We start from the raw sequence: 18,615 nt of genomic DNA, 5'->3' as shown, positions 1-18,615 counted from the left end.
TATTTAAAGGGGGAGATTAGAGGGGCCTAGATCCATCTTAACTCACTATTGCCAAACATGAGAGGACAAAATCACTTGAAAAGAGATTTGATAAGTGATTGTGGTGCCCTTGGTATATCAAAAGTTAAGATGGATGTAGGATGTAGGCCTGGTGGGCTATTAAAGGAAACATAACCCATTTGTCTTTCAATATAATTGAACTACATTTTGGAGTTTTATAGGGCATTTGTTTGTTTAGCAAACTTGTAGTTATTTCTTAGAATGATAAGTTTGAGCTTTACAACTCCGAAATGTGGAAAGGTTATACAAGTCATATGATATGATTTCATATGTATGTGTCTTTCAAGTTAGGTGGAATGTCTAGTCAAATTAAGCTAGTGTACTTTGAAGAAATTTATACTAATAATGTTAATATTACTATCTATTAAAATAAAATTAATTTGTAGTTTAAAAATATAAAAATCACTTATATATTTAATAATAAAAAAATTATTGGTGTCTATTTTGTTAAAACAGAGATTTTAAAAATCACTTTAAATATTTATTAATAATTTCTAACATATTATCTCTTATTAATAATTTTCTTGTTTGCAAAACAATATTTGATAATTTCCAACTTATTACTTCTTATTAATATTTTTCTTTTTACAAGACGTAATAAGTTGCTTCTGCCTCCTTGATTGCTTGCTTGTTTGCATGAAGACAGTATTTTGCAATTACAATAATTGTTGTGCCCCAAGAGGACAATATTTTACAATTATATAATAACTGTTAGTGCCCCCTTAGTAAGGATATCATAAATACACGTTGGAATGACTGATCTGTGTGGTGAGATGTTTATCACATTTTGCCCTTTTTCCCGAGTAATGATTAGCCAGAAGCTTCCACTGAAAATAAAGCGTTAGTAGTAGTAGTGGTGAGTAGCTGCCACGTATTTTGATTCCTAATTGTTGAATATGTAAAGGTTTGTTTATAGATTTATTAGTTTAAATGATGTGCTTTAAATACTCGACGTATTTTTCCTCTACATGGAACATTTTTATCCTAATCCGTCCAGGTTTTAAATAAACTCATGGGGTCCTTTCTCTGCATACATTTTTACAAATACTTTTTTGCAACTGTTAATGTAGTTGGTTGGCTTCATTCATATATATATATATAATTTATGGCATATCTATATTTCTAATTCAAAATTTATTATTAATTATTAGTTTAGTATAATTTGATTTAATGAATACAACGTGAACATAATTTAATGTAGTTGATATAAATAGATAAATATACATTAATAGCATTAATATTTAAAATATGTATAGTAACAATTTAATAATAATATTAATATTGATATTAATTAACATATAATTATGACTTTGTAAGTCTTATTATAATAACAACACTTGTATTATTATATTTAAATTATATTTATTATTATTATATTATAATATTATTATAATAGTCCAAGGCTAATTTATATACTAAATATATTCTTTCACTAGAATCTAGCTTTACAATTTCAATCAAAAATGTGATTTTTTCTTGTTTAAATACTTTTTTTTAATGCATAAATGAATTCAACCCACTACAAAATACATAGGCACTCAAATTCTAAATATTAAACAGATTAAACTCATGTTTTTTAAACATCTCAACCACATTTTGCTTAAAATTAACACTAAAAAATGTCATCAAAAAATCTATTTGCTCTATAATTTAGACTACTTCTGTTATAATATGGCATAGTCTAACTTATTAACTAAATGGCTTTTTTGACTACATTTTTCTCCTTAATTTTAAGCAAAATCAAGATTTTTAAAAGCTCTAGTTTAATTTGTTTAATCTCAACAATTGGAGTCACCCAGGGACTTTTCAGTGTGTTGAATCTATTTATGTATTTTTTTAAACCAAAAAAACATCACATTCTCTCTTCAAATTGTTTCATTAGACTCCTATGAAAAAGTTCATTATACTAAGCCCTATAATATTATAGTAATATTAATGTTATAATTTAGTATACTAAACTTTACATTAACAATATAATCATAGTGTCACAATATTAAATCCTAATATTATAAAATACAAAACAAGATGTTGTAAGTTAATGTTTAACATTTTGACTAAGTCAAATTACATAAGAATAAATAATTAAATAAATATTAAATTAAAGAAAAAGATTAATGTATTGTAATGTAAACATTTTAAATGAGGCAAAAAAGTTAATTAACACTATAAAAATAAAATAATAAAAATAAAAATGCCCCATGTTACTGAGAATTCATGGTATTCATGTGGAATATAACCTATTGAAAGCTGAAAATTATATCATGCTAGATCCATCCTAACTCTGTATGTGCTAAGAAGTTTACATAGGGATCAAATCTCTTAATATGCTAACTTATTTTAGATCTCTTAACACTTAGTATATCTAGAGTTCAGATGGATGTAGGGTGGTTTAATTTCCAAGTTTAAATAGGTTGATTCCATGTGAGTACTATGAATAAATACCATGGGGCATTTCTATTTCTATTATTTTAGTTTTATTTTGTATTTCACTTTGCCTATTTTAAAATGTTTACATTACATTATATTAATATTTTTATTTAATTTAATTTTTATTTATTTTTATGTTCTTTCACTTAATGAAAAGGTTAAACATTATGCTACAACAACTATATCACAATAAACTCATATTATAAATCCTAAGATTCATATTGAAGTCAATATTTAAATCCATATCAAATTTAAAACCAAAACATTAATACATGTGGTTGTTAATATTATAAAGCTATAATATTAAAACCCCTAACTTTATAAACCCTAATATTATAAACCTTAATATTAATATGAAAATTGAATAAATTGCAATGTAATGTAAGATTGCAACACATTTTGGTAGATTATTTTTTGCATTGACTAGAAAATGTCTACTACAATGTGATGTTGGATAGATTTTGTATGATTATACCATCACAATATTAAACCATAATATTCAAAGAAATATTATAAACCCTAACATTATAAAAACCAATATTATAAACCCAAAAAATGTGATTTTTTCTTGTTTAAATACATTTTTTTAATGCATAAATGAATTCAACACACTGCAAAACACCTAGGCACTCAAAATCTAAAGATTAAACAACTTAAACTGAAGTTTTTTAAAAATCTCAACCACATTTTGTTTAAAAATAACAAAAAAAAAATCTATCAAAAAATCTATTTGCTGTATAATTTAGACTACTTCTCTTATAATATGGCATAGTCTAACTTATTAACTAAATGTCTTTTTTGACTACATTTTTCTCCTGAATTTTAAGCAAAATTGATTTTTAAAAGCTCTAGTTTAATTTGTTTAATCTCAAGATTTGGAGTCACCCAGGGTTTGAATCCATTTATGTATTTAAAAAATCATTTTAAACAAAAAAACATCACATTATTTCTTCAAATTGTTTCACTAGACTCCTATTGAAATGTTCATTAGACTAAGCCCTATAATATTATACTAATATTAATGTTATAATTTAGTATACTAAACTTTACATTAGCAATATTATGAGAATGTCACAATATTAAACCCTAATATTATAAAATACAAAATAAGATGTTGTAACTTAATGTTTAACATTTTTTTTTTTTAACTCAAACGGTTATATTTTTATTGATTTGGAAATTCTTGGGTCTGGTCCCAGCTACAATTCCATTACATACTTCACTCTATTGCTAATTAAATCAGCTTGCTTTTCAGGGCATATGAATATTGCTTTCGTTATTTACAATAAGGAGTCCTTTCACCATAGAGCTGCCTTTGTTTGCCAGCTGATCTGCTTCCCCATTAGATTTTCTGAGTATATGGTAAAACTTGCATGTATTGAAATCTAGCATGACTCTCTGCAACCTGTCCTGGATTTTGTTTAAGCTGGCATTTCTAAAAGGGTTTGCCATCTTCATGCTTTTTATTATTAGTTCTGAATCTCCAAACACTTGGATATCTTTAGCTCCTTTATCTCTTGCTATAATGCATGCTTTCAGGAGCCCGAGGATCTCTGCTTGGTTGTTAGATTTCTGTCCGAGTCCCCAGCTAAAATAGTCTTTTGATGTCCCATCTGTGTAGTATATGACTCCCCCTGCTCCTGCACTTCCAGGATTACCTTTAGATGCTCCGTCAAAGAAAATAGTGATTAGATTTTGAGTCCGCCACCATTGTTGAAATTTGTCATCCTCTTCTCTTATGCGCCATTCCTGATTTGTCTTTTTTGGATAAGAGAGCTGCTTGTGGGGATGAGGCTCTAGCATACCAAGCCATTGTTTTTCTTCAGGCATTAAGAGAAAGTCTTCTTTGAAATACTGTTGCTGAGCTGCTTCCAGTAGAAAGGATTTGGCTTTTGCTGCTACTTTCAATGGAGTATGGCTTATTTCTTTAAAAATCTGATGGTTTCGGGCTAACCAAAGCTGCCAACATACAAACTTTGGGATAGCTATCCATATTTTTTTCCAGAACGATTTGGAGGGGATGCTCTGAGGGTAGATTCTGTTCCAGTTGGCATATAAATCTGCTACATTGATTTGAGGAGGAATAGTGATCTGAAAATTTTGTAATATATAGCTCCATACCTGTTTTGCAAAGTTACATTCCAGGAAAAGATGCTGTGCTGTTTCTAAATTGCTGTTGCAAAGTGCACATCTGTGAGGTCCTGCTATATTTCTTTTAGCCAAGTTGTCACCTGTTAATAGTTTGTTATGAGCTAGGGTCCAAAAAAAGAAATTTACCTTCGGAAGCGCTAAGGGATCCCATACATTCTTCCAAAAAGCCAAGTTTTCTCTGTTGTTATTTGAGGCCTGTAGAGCTCTATATCCTGCTGTTGTAGTGTAAATTCCGGTCTGTCCCCACCCCCATTTGTCTCTCATGGCTCTGTTAATGGGTGCTGCTTCCTCCAGCCTATCTTCAAGCAAGGTTTGTTGATGAGTTAACCTCTCTGGGACTCCATGAAAGTCCCAGCCAACCCAGTCCCCTCGTTGATCCCACTTTGACAATTCAAAAACTGCTTCAGCCAGTTCCTTAGGTTGCCTATATCCTCGTTGTCCCTCAAGGGTTCTTTCCCCATGATTCTGTCATTCCATAAATGGGTGTGCTTGCCATTGCCCGGGATCTTGTAGAGAAGTTTGATGAAAAACTTACTGCTCTTACAACAAAGTTTCCATACCTGCGTACTATTGGCTATATTAGCGTTCTGTAGATTGCTGAGATTTTTGTTAGGGCTGTATTTAGTCCTCAGAATTTCACTGACCGGGTGTGTGGGTTCATGTAGCAGTTTCCATAGGATCTTTCCACCCAAAGCTAAGTTTATGAGGGCTGGATCTCTGATCTGCAACCCTCCATCTGCCTGTGTTTTTTTTACCACATCCCATTTCACCAAATGAATTTTATTTTCATTTCCCTTTCCTCCCTGCCACAGAAAATCTCTGAGTAGTTTGGAAATTTGTTCTGTAACGTTTCTTGGAGCAAATAGGAATGCTGCCTGGTATATTGGTAGTGCTGAAAGTACTGCTTTAATTAAAATTACCTTTCCTCCCTTCGTCAGCCAGTGACCTCCCCACACTGCGATTTTGGCTTTTATTTTCGAAATTAAATCGCTCCACAACGATCTTTTGTTTGTTCCTGATGAAATGGGGAGGCCTAAATACCTAAAGCTATCCCAATTTACCTGTCCTTTAAATCCTAAAATCGTGGTAATGTCTGTTAGTTCCCTCTGCTCTATATTCCAGCTATAAACCTCTGTTTTATTTTCGTTTATTAGCGCCCCAGAGACTCTGCAGTATTTTTTAAGAGTGGCGTTTATGGATCTGGCAATTCTTGTAGTGGCTCCTGCTAATAGAATTGTGTCATCAGCAAATAGCGCGTGATTGTGTCCTTCTGCTCCGTGGAATGCCTTAAGGCCCGGAATGCTGCCGCTTGTTTTTTCTTCTGCTAATTTTCGGCTTAACGACTCTGCCATGAGGATATACAGTGACGGGGATAGGGGGCATCCCTGTCGGATGCCCCTCTGCGCTTGAATGAAGTTCGTTGGACGCCCGTTGACTAGCGGTGCGATCCACGGCTTTTCTATGCATGCCTTGATCAGATTTATGAAGTGCTAGGAGAAGCCAAATGCCGTCAGAACTTTGCATAAGAAGGTTCGATCCACTCTGTCGAATGCAGAGGCCATGTCTAACTTGACTAGCATGCCCTTTTCCTTGCGCTGTTTGCTGGAGTGAACAATCTCTTGAACCTGTATTACATTATCCGTAATGTTTCTGCCTTCCACAAATCCGCCTTGAGAAGGTGAGATTAGTTTATTTAGCAGTGGCTTGATCCTGTTAGCGATCAGCTTTGCCAAGATTTTATATGATGCGTTACACAACGAGATCGGGCGGAATCTGGCAAATGTCTCCGGATTTGTCTCTTTGGGGATTAGTGCGAGGTATGTAGAATTTGTTCCTCCGCCTACCTTAGCCTTTTCCATAAATCTGCTAATCATTTTGAATAGATCCAGTTTAATGATTTGCCAGCACGCCTTATAGAAATGGATTGAAAATCCATCGGGCCCTGGTGCCTTGTCTGCCTCCATGGCCCAGACAACTTTAGTGATTTCTTCCTCCGTGGCTGGCCTACACAGTTCTGCGTTTTCTTCAAAGCTAATCAGATTTGGAATATTGGTCATAAAGTCCACGATTTCTTCATCATTACTGAGGTTTTCTTTCCTGTATAGGTTCCTGAAATAGTTCTCTGCAGCTGCCTTGATCTGATGATAGCTATTGCATACCCTGCCCTCTGGAGTTTTAATCTCTGCTATATGATTCTTGATCACTCTCGCTCTATATTGTCGGTGAAAGTATGAAGTGTTTCTGTCCCCGGCCTTCAACCACAAGCTCCTGGATTTTAAGCGCCAGTGTTCCTCTTCCTTTCTGAAGGTATGATGCGCAGAACATTGGGCTTTTGTCTCTTTTTCCAATAGATCTGCTGTTATATCAATATTTTCCATCTCTGTTTGCAGGTTTTGGAGTGCCTAAACTGACTCCTTTCTTTGCTCGGTAGGGGTATGAATTGGCTTTTTTATCCAGTTCTTCAGCGCTAATTTGGTGGCCTTTAACTTCTGCTCCCAGACGTAGCTTGGAGATCCCGATACTGGTTTACCCCAGGCTGCCTTTACAGTCTCTTCGAAGCCTTCCTTCTCAATCCATAAGGGGCTGAATCTGAAAGGAATGGGTCCTAAGTCTTTTTCATCTTCTAGAAGGAGTTGAATGGGTTTGTGATCCGAGGTTAACTTGGCTAAAATTTTTGTAGTTATAATTTTTTTCTTCATCATTATGGATCCTTGGACCATGAATCTGTCTAGCCGCGCTGATATGTGATCAGATCCCAGTCTATTGTTGGACCAGGTGAAAATACCTCTGATGGGGTTAAAGTCCAGTAGGTCCCAGCGCTGGAAGAGTTCCTCCACTTGATCGAGCATGGGATCTCTGTTATTTGCCCCTCCTCTTTTTTCTTTAGCTTTCATAATAATGTTAAGATCCCCTGCTATGATAATATTGCTAGGGGAAGTCTGATCTAGATAGGCTGATAGAGAGCTCCAGCATTCTCTCTTTTCCTGATAAGTGACAGGGACATAAAGATTAAAGAGATTGATATTTAACTTACTTGCTTTGTGCATTAATTCAGTTTGTATCCAATGCTGCGTTTCCTTGTGATTATCCAGCTGGAAAAGGTCGTCATTCCAGAGTGTTGCCAGTCCTCCTGATGTGCCCCTTAAGCTGACCGCTTTGCCTGCTTTTTTATTCCACTTAGAGCTACTAATCTCTAGAAGTGCTTGCCCTTCTATTTTAGTCTCTTGGAGCAAGAGTATGTCTGAGGGTTCTGCTTTCATAAGATCCTTGACTGCCTCTATTTTGGAGGGGTTCCCCAGACCTCTGCAATTCCAAGAGACGATATTCATTATTTACTTGATGGGGGTCCTCCCTTGGAGGCCTTTGGTCTGGTGTTCCTCCCAATAGTCATTTCGATGGTGGCTTGACTTCCTTGCGTTTTGAGTCTCTCTGCCTCCTCCTCCCTTTTTTCTTTGTGGGATTTCCTTCCTGCTTTTTTCGATTGGCGCTCATAAACTTCGTCCTCTGAGGAGCTAGAACTTTCAATTGGTTTTTTCTTTTTTATTATTTCTGCATATGTAGGGTTCAATGGGCTGCCCATATTGATCTCCCTCTGTATTACTTCTTCTACCTCCTTGTTAGGAATAGATGTGTCCTCTTGTTCTTCATTCTCTTGACTTAGGATGGTTTGATTGGCCTGATCCTTTTCTGCATCTTTAGGGTTTACTTCTGTTTCTTGATTGGCTTTACTGGAGCTGGGGACTTCTTCCGTTGGGCCTTTACCGTTTCCTTTTTTTTTGGAGGGTGCATTCTTCTGAACAAGGGTCCATTGTTCCCCGTTCTATTTTTCTGCTTGCTCCTCTGCTCTCTTCTTGCAGTTCTTTGCAAAGTGGCCATGGCTGTGACAATGTCTGCATTTAAAGGGCAACTGTTCGTAATCCAGTTCCTGAACGTACGACCACCCAGCTACTGTAAGCTTGATAGCCTCCGGTAACCCTTCCTCTAAGTCCACTTCTACGCAGATCCGTGCGCACGAGTATTGGTCTTTCCTCGCTGCCTGATCTATATATTTTCCCAGGGCGTTGCCTATGATTTGAAAATATTTTTGATTCCAGCAATGCAATGGCAAATGGGGCAATCTGACCCAGACCGGAACTGCTGAAGGGATGTCCTGAGTGGGGTCAAAATCTGGTGCCCATTTATTCAAATATAGACCCTGAGGCCCCATAAAATACGGTCCATTCCTAAATATCAATCCTTTGTCATCAGGGTTTTCAAAGACAAACACGAAGAAACCCTTATCTACGAAATAGCTCTTAACTCCTTCTTTGATGAGGGGCTTCCAGTTCCTTTGTGTCCAGTCCTCTACCGATTTAGGAGATGGCCAGAGGCCTGTGAACTGGCCTATTAGGCCTCTTTCCGTGAGATTCATTGCGGCTTTGCAAGTTTCTTGTTCAGGTAGAGCCACTGAAGGGATCGAATCCAGTTTTTTCACGAATTTCTTCTGCATTCCTGAGGGCGGCCGCTTTGATCCAGCTGCAATCATTGAACGAAAGGCCAGCGCCTCCGGCGGCTCTCGGGGCGGATCCGGATCCCCGCTGCCCTCCATTGGAACGGCAGGGGAACGCTAAGGGCGAGAGCGCGAGGGTTTGGGCAGGCTGGAGCCGCAGGCTGTTGCAGGCTGGAGCAGCAGGCGCGCGCTGCAAAAATACCAACTTAATGTTTAACATTTTGACTAAGTCAAATACATAATAATAAATAATTAAATAAATATTGAATTAAAGAAAAAGATTAATGTAATGTAATATAAAAATAAAAAATGGCCCATGTTATTGACAATCCATGGCATTCATGTTATTCCTCGGACTATTTGTCCACCCGATACAATATCTGTTGGATCTACCAAGGGTGATCAACCATGTAGATGCATTCTAGCTTGTGGGCTTGTGGTTGGGGACCCAAAGAAGTTTAGAGAGTTGGACTAAAGTTTTCTTAGCGTCAATAAGAGAGACTTTTGTGTGGATTTATGTTTGGCTTTTTGATGGCTTTTTGTCCAAAGTGTTTGGTTGAAGCTCCTTTTTTGCCCTCTTGTTGCCTCTTGAAGGTTTTATGTAAATTATGTATTATTGGATAGATTAATAGAAGGTCCCACTCTTACTTGATCAAAAAAAAAGAAAACCTATTGAAAGCTAAAAATTATATCATTCTAGGGATCAAATCTCTTAATATGGTAACTTCTTTTATATCTCTCAACACTTAGTATATCTAAAGTTAAGATGGATGTGGATGTAGGTTGTATTCCATGTGAGTACTATGAATAAATACCATGGTGCACTTCTATTTCTATTATTTTAGTTTTATTCTGTATTTCATTTTGCCTATTTTAAAATGTTTACATTACATTATGTTGATATTTTTATTTAATTTAAATTTTATTTATTTTTATGTACTTTGACTTAGTGAAAACTCTAGATTCTTTCTTGTCCTTTTATTTTATTTTCTTGTCTCTACTATTTACAACAGGGTTATTAATTATAGACACCGGTTTTGTAAGAAGTGAAAGCTTTTTGGACTATCCACTGTAAATTTCACTTTTGTTGTAGCTACAAAGCTCAATAATGTTTTCTTTTGGTTAACATTCCTATGTGGTACTACCTGTTTAGTTTTTCACTAAAATAGGTTTATATATGTATATATTTTGCAGTAGAATACAATTTATGTGCATATGTTTTCATTTCAATGTACAATATGTTTTGCTCTATTCTCGAGGTTAAACACTCCTACTGTACTTTCTCTGTAATTGTTAAAAAATGGGTGAGCTGCTTACTCTATTATTATTATTTTATATTTTATGTACTCATTTTAACCAACTCAATTTTTACTGAACACTTACATTCACACATTCTCTTATCATGCACATATAGTTATTTCACTAGCTCCTCTCAACATTTTAGTAGAATGCAAAGTAACAATAAGTTAAATAAAATAAATGGTTATATAATGTCACAACAAGGCTCAAATGATAATGCATCAAATGACATGAGAGAACAATGGTTCTTAGCAGTTTTCAGATAAGTATGAGATCCCTATGTTTAAATAGATTGTTTACAACTACAGATTACATGTTTGTGATATATTTAACAAAATGGCTGTAATGGATAATAAAGATATGGTTAATGGCTTATTTAACCTGAAATCTCCACTCTAAAGAAATCCCAATGTTACTGTAAACCATAGGAAAAAATAGCGCAAAGCGAAGATATATCTCTAAATTCACTTTACAGGACATGCGACTTGAAGTAAACCACCACGAATTCAAATGCATGGATGTGCTCTGTAATATGGAGATATAAAATGAATAACATCAAACCGAAACTTTCTCCGATGTGGATTGGGGAAGAAATAAAGATATTTTAGTCTAATAGAACCCCAAATGCTTAATTAGAAAACTAGACTTAACATACATCGCTATGGCTTGAAACTTGGAGCAGGTTGGTGAGGATTGCACCTTACTCCCACTGCGTTCCTTAACAGGATTCTGCCACCCCATAACTATGAACCCACATTTATAATGAGTAGGCATTGGGTGTAAGGAAAAATTCCACCGCCCTTTCCCATGGCACACCATGCCTTGAGGTTGACAGGTGTGACTTGAGGTCTTCTGTCCAAACAATTTTTATTTTGTTAATAGATCGCATCCCCATCTACGATGTGAGGATATTAAATTTATTTAACAATAAAAATATATATGTTTAGAAAGTAGAAAATATAATGTGACCAAAAATTGTATAACCTAATTGCGCTAAAAAAAATCCAAAACTTTAAATAAGTACACTGAGTTTATCTAAATAAAAAACATTAAATCTGCTTTTATCAATTTGTTTTTAGTTATTATATTTATGCATATAAATATATTGTGATTTTAAATTAAAAAAATCAATAAAATTATAAATATTTAAATAATAAATTAACTAAAAAATAATTTATATAATTTATATAAATTCACACCGCGATGGGTTTGGGAAAACACACCGAAAGGGACCTGATGGGGCAGGTGCGACCCAATTAACTCCACTATTGAATAAGGAGGAGGTGGCTTGGCAGGCCACCCATGCAGGATATGTGTGGCACAAATACCATGCACAAGTGTTTTCCAAGCTACCTTGCAATTCACTCTGTTATTCTCCAAATTTGAAATTGTTTGCATGAGTCGGGATCATCTCTGGGATTTTCTTATTGGGCAGCGAAAAGGACTTTCTTCCATGTAACCCTTTTTCTCTTCACTAGGTTTTACATACACTTCAAACTCCTAGGCACCATTAGACATGGGAGGATAGTGCTCGAAGGGGAGGATAGACCTCTCTTGCGAGAAGGTTAGTTGCAAGCGATTGAGATAGGAATTTATAGCTACTAGACCAATTATGAGCTACATACATTTGACAAAATTTTAAAATTATTTTTAAGGTAATTTTAGGTGATTAAAATCTCTAGTGTAGCTTAGTTGCTTTAGTTCACTACAAGGTTTTCTCCACTTTTAATAATTATCATTACTCCAACTCTCAGGTTTTCCCTTTTGGCTCATCCAATGTTTTTCAAGTGGCCTCTAGTTGGTTCCATTACCTTGAAGTTAGTTCTCGCTAGGTTTATTATTTTCTTGGGTGGATGAGCACAATGTTATCTCCGTGATCTGGCCTCTAGGTGGTGTCCTTTGTATTTTTGTTAAAAGTGTAGGCAAGCTTAGTGGTTCTAAAAGAGTGTGGTTAGTAGTGGTTCATCTGAGTTGAGACTTATTGAGGATATTTATAGATCTAATATATTCAGTTCCCTCCTCACAAGTGTAGAGCCTCTTTAATAGTGAGTATCAATATACCTACGCATAGGGGTCATAGTCGCAAGGGGAGGGGTCAACATAAAAAGTCCAATAGTGGCTAGCCTTCCCATTTCCATGCTAAGTCAAATGCCCAAGTGGCCAATACTTTTCACTACGTGACCTTTGTTGCACCAAATAGGGTAAACATAAAAAATCCAATCCTTGCTAGCCTTCCCATTTCCATGCTAAGTCAAATGCCCAAGAGGCCAATAATTTTCACCACTTGACTTCTCTTGCACCAAATATGACATATGTAGGATGGAGCAAATTTTTCATGGAGAGAGGCTATCATTCTAATTAGATAGGTTTTTCATCATTACCTTGATCGAGACCCCACTAGTGGAAGGAGAAGACAATGTATCCTCTTGGTCACCTTACACCCGTAATTAAGTTTTTTTTGGGATCGGTCCAAACTTAATAGGTGTCTACACTATATGTCCAACATGAAATGTGTCATTCTTTCTTTCATCTGAAGCAATGTAGTGAATATCATGAAATCAAACACTAGCCTATTGTAGAATGTGAAAGTTGCATTGAAAATGGAACCTAGTCTATGGAATGGAAATAATAATGCCTTAAATAGAAACCCTTGCTTAAGAATAAAGAAAATAAAATAATATAACATGCATGAAGGAAAGTGAATGGAATCAATCAGTGAGTTCCAAAGAAGTTAGATCCATTCATAGAATTCATTATTTACTTCTTGTTGCAATCAAGGAAATCATTATTGTGCTATCTAATTCATAAATATGTCCATTAACCCAAATTATTGACATGTGTTGCACGGGTAAAAAGAAAAATATTAAGTGGCCTTTGGCCTTCCTAAATCATGTATTTAGATCCTAGGGTTCATTATTCAAGCCTAAGGGAGAAAAGACAAGATTTTGTAGTAGATTTGGTCAAGTTTACATGTGCTATAGGACTACTACATGACTGCTATAAGAGTGGAACAATTGCTACAGGAGTGAGATAACTTGCCCAATTCCTAAGTAAATCTAATGAAAATGAGATGGGAATTTTTCTTGTTATTAATTAAGATGCCCTAAGAATCTGTTACAAATAGAATCACTTCCAAATACCCATGTTAAAACATGCTAAACTATAGCAGAAAATTACTACTCTAAAAACTGAAAATTCAAGAAATAGTGAGCTAGTTAGCCTAGGAAATGCCTAAACTAATAATTGAAAAAGATATGGGGTGAATTTTGTTATTAACTTGAATATTTTTATGACTCAATACAAATGGAATCAACTAAAATTAATCTCATTAACATGTTATAAAAAATAGAAAAAAATTACTACTATTTTGCTACATGGACTTTGAGAAATTCTAGATTTGTGAACATGTAAGCAAATCCAAGTAGCTCAATGATTAATATGGCTTTCATGAGTGGTACATCTTGCTTGCTTATCATTTTCACATCATTTAAAATAATTTAGCACACAAGGGAGGGGTGTTGCATGGATATTGCAATTGATACTAGTGAATTGTACAATTTCTACCTTTAACTCGCCTTTAGAAGGCATTTGATATAACATACACTAATGTATATATTAATTCATCAATATATAATCTTTTTACTTTGAAAATTTCTCTCTCTATATATATAATCTTAATACAAATTATTAAAAAATAAAATTTATTGTATAGTACTAAGTATTAATTAATACTTTTATTTTCTTAAGAATTTGAAGTAATTAGAAACAAGACTCATTTAAAACATGGAATATTCCAACCTCTATGATATAGGCATGAGTTAATAAAGCATTTTTGCACCTTATATCTTGTAGTTTATGTAATACTCTGTGATACTCCATAACACATCATTTCCAACTAAATTCCCCTAAGATTATGGAGTATCAAAATAGGAGAAAATATTCAAATAATAATAAAAAATTATTTTTTATAGAATAAAAAATTATTCTAGAATTACCTTTATATTATATATATTTAATGTTACATAGTCTATAATAATTTATAATATTTCTAATTATATATATATATATATATATAAAAGATAGTTTACAATGTGACCACAAAAGATTCCATCCTCTAGCTTTCTTAGTGGGAAACCAAACAAGGTATTTAGCTTCAAGATGTTAATAATATAAAGAATCTTTCTAGCTATTCCATATAACAAACAAAAGGTGCATTTCAAGCTAAAAATATCTAAACCAAGAAGAACAAGGAATAAATAAATTAAGAGACTTCGTATGATATTGCAATCATAAGTCATTGTTGGGTTGTGTTAGAGTGAAGTTTGCATCATCTTTTTTTTGGCATTAGAAACAGAGTGAATGCAAGGTAATTTGATCTCACGCATCTCGTGCTCACACATACCTTCTATACCCATATCCCTTAACTTCACGCATACACTTCTCTTCATCCCTCTTCTCTTCATCCCTCTTAGCTCCACACACCTTCTACCTTTGCACATACCTTGGGTCCACAAATATCCTCAATCTTGTAACACACCTCCAACCTCATATGCCATTATTTGGAAATGAAAGGTTTAATAAATCAAGCTAACCCAACTTTCATATTACTTTCATGGAGATGGGTCAATAAGCCCACCTTTCATATTCCTTTCATTGAAATGGGGCGATAAATTCCTTCTTTCACAAAATCATTAAAACTTAGAGTAAATATCACACTCGCATTTGACTTATTGACAACTTTTTGACAATATATGTTTTATCAAAAACTGACTCCCAATGGCGATTTAAATTTTGACCCATATTAAACTTTATTGCCCACATGCATTTATATTCCACACATCACTTGCCATGTCACCTTCTCAATGGGTCCCCCAAGTGGGTCCCTTAGTGCATTTGGAAACAAAAACCTGTTATAAGTAAAACTTGGTTATTCGGGAACTACAAAATGAAATTCTTACCAAACGCACCAATATACCCCTAAACCCGTGAACGTTGAGCTGGATTCCGGACTAGACTCACATTTAGGCTTCACATTGTCAAACATTCTCTACACTCTCAAAAGGTAGAACCCATGGACCCCTCAACTCCTGCAGTAATTTGGGCCTCGCCCACAATTAGGCCATATGACCACTTAGACCCTTCATCCAATTGGGTGAGTGAGGCCACTCGAGCCCTTACCCATTTGAGTGAATCACCATGATTACAAGCTTAAATGGTCGTAAACTTCCGAACCATTTAATTTAGTCTCAAAACGATGATTTGGACCTTATATACTCAAGAGGACTTTCTAATGTCTTTCTACGACTTTCTTAGGGATTTGAACAAGGTTTTTCTAAGAGAATAGTTATGCCGAAAACTTGCTTAAACAAGGAAACTCATTCCTCCATGCAATCAAGATAAATTTAACAGAAAAACACTAACACATAGACACATTCATAATACATGAATGTGTACTCACATATAGGAATTATCATAGCCAAAATATGGCTACAAAGTCTATGATTGATATGAAAATGATCCCACATACTCCTATATTATGCACATATAGTTATTTCACTCACTTGTCTCAACATTTTAGTAGAGTAAAAGATAACAATAAGTTAAATAAAATAAATGGTTATATAGTATCACAAGAAGCCTCAAATGATAATGCATCAAGTGATATCAGGGAACAATGGTTCTTAGCTATTTTCAGATAATTATGAGATCCCTATGTTTAAATATGTGGTCTACAACTCCAATTTACATGCTTGTGATATGTTTAATGAAATGCCTATAATTGTCAGTAGGGATATGGTTAAGGGCTTGTTTAATGTGAAACCCCCACACTAAAACAATTTACAGAAATAATGAGGTTATTGGAAACCATAGACAAAAATAAAAGAAAGGGAAGATATATCTGTAAATTCACTTTCAAAGACATGCCAATTGGAGTAAACCACAAACAATTCAAATACATGCATGTTATATGTAATATGGAGATTTAAAATGAAGAAAATCAAACCCAAACTTTCTCCGATGTGGATTGGGGAATAAATAAATATATTGTGATCCAATATAACCCCAAATGAGTAGTTAGAAAACGAGAATTAACATACCTCACTATGGCTTGAAACTCGGAGCAGGTTGGTGAGGATTGCACCTTACTCCCATTGCATTCCTTAATAAGATTTTTCCACACCATAACTATGAACCCACATTTATAATGAATAGGCATTGGGTGTGAGAGATGTGACTGAAGGTGTTCACTCCAAAAAAAATTGTTTTGTTCGTAGATCACATCCCCATCTTGGATGTGAGGATATTATATTTATTTAATAATAAAAATATATATTTTTAAGAAAAGCAATTCAATTATAAATATTTAAATAATAAATTAACTCAAAAAGAATTTATATAATTTATATAAATTCACATCGGGATGGTGTTGGAAAAACACAATGAAAGGGATCTAATGGGGCACATGCGACCCAATTAACTCTACTATTGAATAAGAGGGAGGTGGCTTGGCATGTGCCCCATGCACGATATGTGTGGCATAAATACCATGCACAAGTGTTTTCCAAGCTATCCTGTAATTCACTATGTTATGCTCCAAATTTGAAATTGTTTGAATGAGTGGGGATCATCTATGGGATTTTGTCATTGGACATTGAAAGGGTCTTTCTTCCATGCATCCATTTCTCTCTTCAGTAGGTTTTACATATATTTCAACTCCTTTCTTCCATGTATCCATTTCTCTCTTGAGTAGTTTTTACATATATTTCAACTCCTAGGCACCATTCGACATTGGACGATAGTGCTCGACATGGGAGGATATACATCTCTTTCGAGAAGGCTCGTTACAAGTGATTGAGATAGGAATTTATAGCTATTAGACCAATTATGAGCTACGGACACATGAAAAAGTTTTAAAATTATCTTCAAGATAATTATAGGTGATTAAAATCGCTAGTGTAGCTTAGTTGTTTTAGTTCATTACAAGGTATTCTCCACTTTTAATAATTATCATTACTCCAACTCTCAAGTTTTACCTTTTGGCTCATCAATTGTTTTTTAGTTCAATTGGATTCTAGTTGGTTCCCTTACCTTGACCTTAGTTTTCCATAGGTTTGGTATTTTGTTGGATCAATGAGCACAATGTTATCTCCCACCTTGATTTTCTAGCCTCTAGGTGGCGCCCTTCATATTTTTGTTAAAAGTGTAGGCAAGTTGACTAGCTCTAAAAGAGTGTGGTTAGTAGCGATTTTTCTCAGTGGAGACTAAGTGGGGATATTTATAAATCCAACATATTGAGGTCCCTACTCACAAGTGGAGAGCCTCTTTAATAGTGGGGAGCATTATGCCTACGCAAAGGGACCATAGTCACGATGGGAGGGATCAACATAAAAAATCCAATCGTGGCTAGCCTTCCCATTCGCATGGTAAGCGAAATGCCCAATAGGCCACTACCTACCTCTCATGCAACTAATATGACATATGTAGGATGGAACAAATTGTGCATCGAGAGAGGCTATCTTTCTAACACTTTGAGCTTATTAGGAAGGTTTCATTCTTACCTTGATCGAAACTCCACTAGTGCAAGGAGAAGACAATATATCCTCTTGGTCACCTTACAAAAGTAATTAAAGACTTTGTTGGGAATTTTCTCAAGAAGGACCATGATAATTGTTGAGCCTTAGTGTTCCAACAAGAATTATGCAACTCCCAAGGCTACTAACTTAGATGAACAACCTCGGGTTCATAAAAAATTAAGAGGTGCACTATATGTGGAACATGAAATGTGTCATTCTTTGGTTGATCTAAAGCAATGAAGTGACTATCATGAAATCAAACACTAGCCCAATTGTAGAATGTGAATATTTGCATTGAAAATGGAGCCTAGTCTATGGAATGGAAATAGTAGTGCTTTAAATAGAAACCCTAGCTTAAGAATAAAGAATATAAACTAATATAGCATGCATGAAGGAAAGAGGATGTAATCAATCATTGCATTCCAGAGAGGTTATATCCATTCATAGAATTCATTAGATAATTCATGTGGCAATCAAGGAAATCATTATTGTTCTATCCAATTCACAAATATGTTCATTAACCCAAATTATTGAGATGTGTTGGAGGGGTAAAAAGACAAATAATAAGTAATCATTGGTCTTCCTAAATCATGTATTTAGAACCTAGGGTTCATT

At 34.7% G+C, this 18,615-nt stretch overlaps 1 protein-coding gene across 1 annotated transcript; it reads right to left on the bottom strand.

Moving 5' to 3' along the window:
• Positions 1–8,458: 8,458 nt before the first annotated feature.
• On the bottom strand, positions 8,459–9,226 carry LOC149238568 (uncharacterized). Its single transcript, XM_089369609.1, has one exon. The coding sequence runs from the start codon at positions 9,224–9,226 to the stop codon at positions 8,459–8,461; it is 768 nt and encodes a 255-aa protein (XP_089225735.1).
• Positions 9,227–18,615: the final 9,389 nt, after the last annotated feature.

This window comes from Pinus tabuliformis, chromosome 8 (assembly GCF_031772625.1).
Source record: "Pinus tabuliformis cultivar Carrire ecotype Pingquan chromosome 8, CPIR1, whole genome shotgun sequence".
NCBI lineage: Eukaryota > Viridiplantae > Streptophyta > Pinopsida > Pinales > Pinaceae > Pinus > Pinus tabuliformis.
This window is presented reverse-complemented; position numbering and strand designations above follow the sequence as displayed.